Genomic DNA, 5,173 nt, shown 5'->3' with positions numbered 1-5,173 from the left:
CGTGTGTGGCTACTAGGGATAGCTGGTCATGTCGTTTCGTGGCTAGCCTCACAGGAGGCTCATGTCACCTAGACAGGGGACTAAACGTTTGCAACAAAAACTTCCAGCTCGGCGAACAGAACCACAGCAACGAGCACCCGAGCTACAAATCTTCTCACAAACTTTGACCATCCCTATCACTGATTATTGCGCAGTTTTCATTTTCTTTGCAACTCCTCAGTTAATTATGTAGTCTGTGCTCCATGCAGTAAGACCTGAACAATATTTTAAGTTTGGGTTGATAACTGGCGAATAATGTACACTGACAGAAAGCAATGACCACCTCCAGTGACAGACTTACTGCCTTATATTTGGCGTTCAAAAGCATTTTCATCAGATTTTCGCACAATTATATGTAGAGATTGTCAGAAATGTAACTAGACCAATTGCATAAATATCCTCTACAAGAGGGGGTCAGCAACTGTGTTCTGCAGTGAATGGCTGGCCTTGTGAATTCTTGAATTTGGATGTTATGATGCACTTCTAAAGCGTGTGAGGGTACAGCTCGCAACCTCACCTCCTCTTTGTAGTATATAGGCCTTTTAAATTCCTTTGCATTGCTGCACCTGCATAATAATGTAAAGTGGCCACTTGAGCACAGGTTTCAACCTTCACCTGTTCCAGAGGGGTATCATAATATATCTGAATACATTGTTTACAAGTACCTTATGGGAATCTTTGGGTTCCTCTGTGTGTAGCTTAGAGAAGACATTAACCAGCACCTGGAGACTCTGCCAATTTTAGAGACATTTAAGGACGGCAATTAATGCTGGCCTTGTCAGTGCTGCCATACCTCATTGACTTAAATGAGAAGTATGACAAACTTTGCTTTTATTAAACAATAAAAATTGTACAAGATCAAATCATATTATCACAACAAACTCTGGTAACTTGGCAAATGCTTTAGTTATCTTACGTTATATCCTGATTCCCTTTTGATTTCCATTACATTTGTTCCATAGATAATTCCATGTGATATAGAAGGAAGCCTAAGAAGAGGAAATCATTGTCTCTTTGTACAGAAGTTGTGTATATGGTAAAATTAAAGGTTTCCTTCCTCATATGTTAAGGTTAGTTTAAATTTCTGACCTAGATGTTTGAGGGATCCAATTTGTTTTTGTTACAAACTTATTTCAAATGCTACATGAAGTATGATGTTTAGTGGAAATTTTGTGTGCTCATTTTGTAATAGTATCTCCTCAAAAGATACAATTACATGAAATTAGAAGCTGGTTTGATTTTTGAATTATTGTTCCTTTACGTCTTCAGGGCCCCTAATCCCCATTGTTCTAAATCGGTTAGAGTTATAGGTATGACGAGATTTGAATCCAAGTGCCCAGGTTTCTGGGTTAATAGTGTAGCCATACTACCACTAGGCCATCCCCTTACCTAATCCACCCTTTTTTTTTCTTTTTTTTTCAACTGATCTTCTGGAACTGGAGTACCCTTGAAAATTGGGTTACTAGTCCTGGTCACCCTATAACCACATCTCTGTAATAATGTATTTCTGTTTATGCTATCAACTCATCTGCTTTGTTACAAAGGCTGTGTGCATTCAAATAAAGAGCCTTAAGCTTTAATTTTTTTTTTAAGCCATTCTTTTACATTCTGGTTCTAATTTCTGCTGCACTCCTCTATATATATTTTCTACCCTTCATTTCCCAGTTTGATTACTATTCATCACTTCACTACTCTTTTACCCTCTGCTGTCTTGTTTCTTTTGATGATAAAACTTACTTTCAATTAAACACTCCCTGCAACTTATTAGTTTAAAGCCCTGTCTACAAGTTCAGTCAAACAATTTGAGAGTATTGCATCCAGTATACTTCAAATGAAGCTCACCCCAATGAGACTGCTCTCTTTCCCTTGCTCTGGTGCCAGTGCCTCATGAATTGGAACCCATTTCCACAACACCAGTCTTTGGACCATGCATTTACCCCTCTAATCTTATTTACCCTAGATCAATTTACTCTTGGCTCAGGTAGCAATCTGGAAATTATTACCTTGGTGATTCCGCTTTTTAATTTAGCCCCAAGCTGCTTGTAATCCCTCAGCAGTAAGCTTCAAGTGGTCAGGAAGAAGAGATCCCAAGTGAGTGTACAGTTCAGGGAATTTGGAAGCAATATAGGAAGTTGGTGCAAAGGGGAAGAGGTGCTTTCTGCTTGCTCTTTTTGGTTCATACTTTGTATTTCTTTTAAACAGAATAAATTTAAGCCTGGGGCTCCAGCGCAAAGAAGTGATATCACAGGTAAACCATAAGTTCATTGGTTGGTGATAGCTACTAATTTGCCTAGATTACTTTCAGATTGAAGGTAAATGGGATATATTTACAGGCTACAAACTAAAAGACCAAGGCAAAATTTTTAAAAATATAAGTTTAAGGAACTAAGTCATTACAAATATATGCTGGGCTGGGTAATGTATTGTATTTGTATGATATAGGAGCCGATGGAGCCCATTGTGGTTCATTGTGATCATATCTGTAGTAAGTGTTAGTTGCTTGAGGAACTTCAGTGCAGAGTTGATGAGCTGGAGACTGAGCTTTGAGCATCATATCAGGGAGGGGGAGAATTACCTGGAACCTGTGTCTCCCTTAGTTAAACTACTTCAAATTTGGTTAGTGGTCAGGAACAGGAGGGTGTGATAACAAGCCATTCAGGTAGAGGGATCCAGTAAGTAGTGTTTAAGGAGTTTATCTAACTGTTTGAGATTCTTGCTCCCTGTGTAGATGAGAGTAGGGCCTGATCAAACTGACTATAGTTCTGTTGTATAGGGAGCCATTCAAAAGAGGAGAGTAAAGAGAAATATAGTTGTAATCAGGGATCATTTGGTTAGGGGAATAGACACTTCTCTGTGGCTAGGATTGAGAGTCCTGAAGACTGTGTAGCCTGCACAGTGCCACTCTAGTTCAGGATATCTCATCTGAGCTGCAGGGGAACGTGGAGTGGGAGGAGAAAGATCCAGTGTCCTCTACATAGGTACCAACTGTATAGGAAGACAGGGAAAATGAGCAGCTAGAGGTTAAATTTAAAAAGCACAACTAAAAAGGTGGAAATCACTAGCTTACTACCTGAGCAACGAGCAATTTGGTGCAAGGCCAACAAGAGTAAGGCATAGCTCAAAGATTGGTGAGACAAATAGGTTCGAATTCATGGGACATTGGCTCCAATGCTGGATATCTTATAGATAGGATAGGCAAATGAGCAGAGGGTAGGGTTGCCTTGTTAGTAAGAAATGAAATTAAATCAATAGCAAGAAGTGATAGAGTTGGAAGGCATAGAATCTGTGTTGGTAGAGTTGAGGAACTGCAAAAGGAAAATAGCAACCCCAGTGTTGAGCTGGTGTTGACAATTAAGCTGCTGCTGATTGTTGCTGAGTCCCAAATTGGGCTCAGATTTGAAACTAGACCAGCCATGTTGAAGCAGCTGCTGCAGATACTGCTAGTCAAAACTGCCTCCCTCTACTGCTGCTGGGAACACAAACTCCCCTCCAATGCGCTTGGCACCTTGCTGATGTCATTGACACCTATGCCACTGCAGTCAAGCTGTCCACAAGAAAGTAAGTAAAAAGAAATTTAAAAGCGGAAATAGCAGATGAGCCCTGGACTTCAGCACAATTCTGGCAAACCTCTCTGCAAGAGAAACAGGACAGAACACTTCTCTCTCAAAGGCACAGTACTGTCACATTCCAAGAAAGGCACTATTAAAATAATCATGGAGGGCATCAAGATGCAGGTGGACTGGGAAAAAGCTGATTTCAAGAAAAGGAATCTGCATTGTCTATGCAGTGGGTTTTTGGAGCACCTTGTTGTAGAGTCATACAGAATGGAAACAAACTCCACGGTCCGACCAGTTCATGCCAACCATATTGGAGTGCATCTGGGAAAATTAACAAACAGTGAAATTCACAGCTAAATCTTGGAGGAACTGTTGGGCGAAGTTCACAGCACAGAATCAGATAAGTTAATTGTTGTTTTAAGTCTGTCCAAGAGAGAGGCTGCAGTAGTGAGTATAGTGGATTCTTTCTTGATTATATGATTTGGAGGCAAGTCTCTTGATTAAACTTAAAATATAAGCCATAGCTATTAATTTAACCTGGGGCAGTGTGTTTGTAGAGGAATAAGACAGTGTTATTTTCTGGGTCTGTAGATTATGAAGGAGCAAAAATGGCCTTTGTAGTGATATGTACTTCTTGTCAGATGTGGGAGTTTAAAGAGAGTTTAAGGGTTACTGCGGATTATATCAGCCATAAATGCTGTTGGATGCGAATCTTATCAGATCGAGTGGATCAGTTGGAGAGTCAGATAGAAGCGATGAGGAATTTGCAACAGCAACAGTATGTGATCGATGGCAATTATAGGAAGGGGGGAAAGTCTCAGATACGGTTACTGCGGATTATATCAGCCATAAATGCTGTTGGATGCGAATCTTATCAGATCGAGTGGATCAGTTGGAGAGTCAGATAGAAGCGATGAGGAATTTGCAACAGCAACAGTATGTGATCGATGGCAATTATAGGAAGGGGGGAAAGTCTCAGATACAGTCACATAATTGGGTTAACTCCAGGAAGGGTAAGAGAGGTAGGCAGCTAGTGCAGGAGTCTTTTGTGAATATACCCATTTCAAACAGGTATGCTGTTTTGGAAAATGTACGGGGTGATGGATTCTCAGGGGAACGTAGCACGAACAGCCAAGTTTCTGGTATTAAGACTGGCTCTAATGCAACGAGGGGTATGTCAGCTTCCAAGAGATCAATTGTGTTAGGGGGTTCTGTAGTCTGAGGTACAGATAGATGTTTCTGTGGCCAGCAGGAAAAAAGCAGAATGGTGTGTTGCTTTCCTGGTGCCAGGATCAAGGATGTCTCAGAGAGGGTGCAGAATGTTGTCACGGGGGAGAGGGGCCAGCAGGAGGTCATTGTCCACATTGGAACCAACGATATAGGAAGGGAAAAGGTTGAGATTCTGAAGAGAAGTTACAGAGAGTTAGGCAGAAATTTAAAAAGGTGGTCCTCGAGGGTTGTAATATCTGGATTACTCCTGGTGCTAAGAGCTAGTGAGGGCAGGAATAGGAGGACAGAGCAGATGAATGCATGGCTGAGGAGCTGGTGTATGGGAGAAGGATTCACATTTTTGGATC

At 41.0% G+C, this 5,173-nt stretch overlaps 1 protein-coding gene across 3 annotated transcripts in view; it reads left to right on the top strand.

Annotated features, from left to right (window-relative positions):
* add1 (adducin 1 (alpha)) overlaps positions 1-5,173 on the top strand; it is a 173,513-nt gene that overhangs the window by 19,286 nt on the left and 149,054 nt on the right. The window contains exon 2 of one of the 3 annotated variants that reach the window (XM_043703897.1): positions 1,002-1,109. The exons of the other annotated variants lie outside the window; for them this stretch is intronic. Coding sequence (XP_043559832.1) covers positions 1,102-1,109 — 8 coding nt within the window. The 5' untranslated portion in view covers positions 1,002-1,101. The remainder of the gene's footprint in view (positions 1-1,001; positions 1,110-5,173) is intronic. 3 annotated transcript variants of the gene reach the window in all.

Source organism: Chiloscyllium plagiosum, chromosome 2 (genome assembly GCF_004010195.1).
Source record: "Chiloscyllium plagiosum isolate BGI_BamShark_2017 chromosome 2, ASM401019v2, whole genome shotgun sequence".
NCBI lineage: Eukaryota > Metazoa > Chordata > Chondrichthyes > Orectolobiformes > Hemiscylliidae > Chiloscyllium > Chiloscyllium plagiosum.
This window is presented reverse-complemented; position numbering and strand designations above follow the sequence as displayed.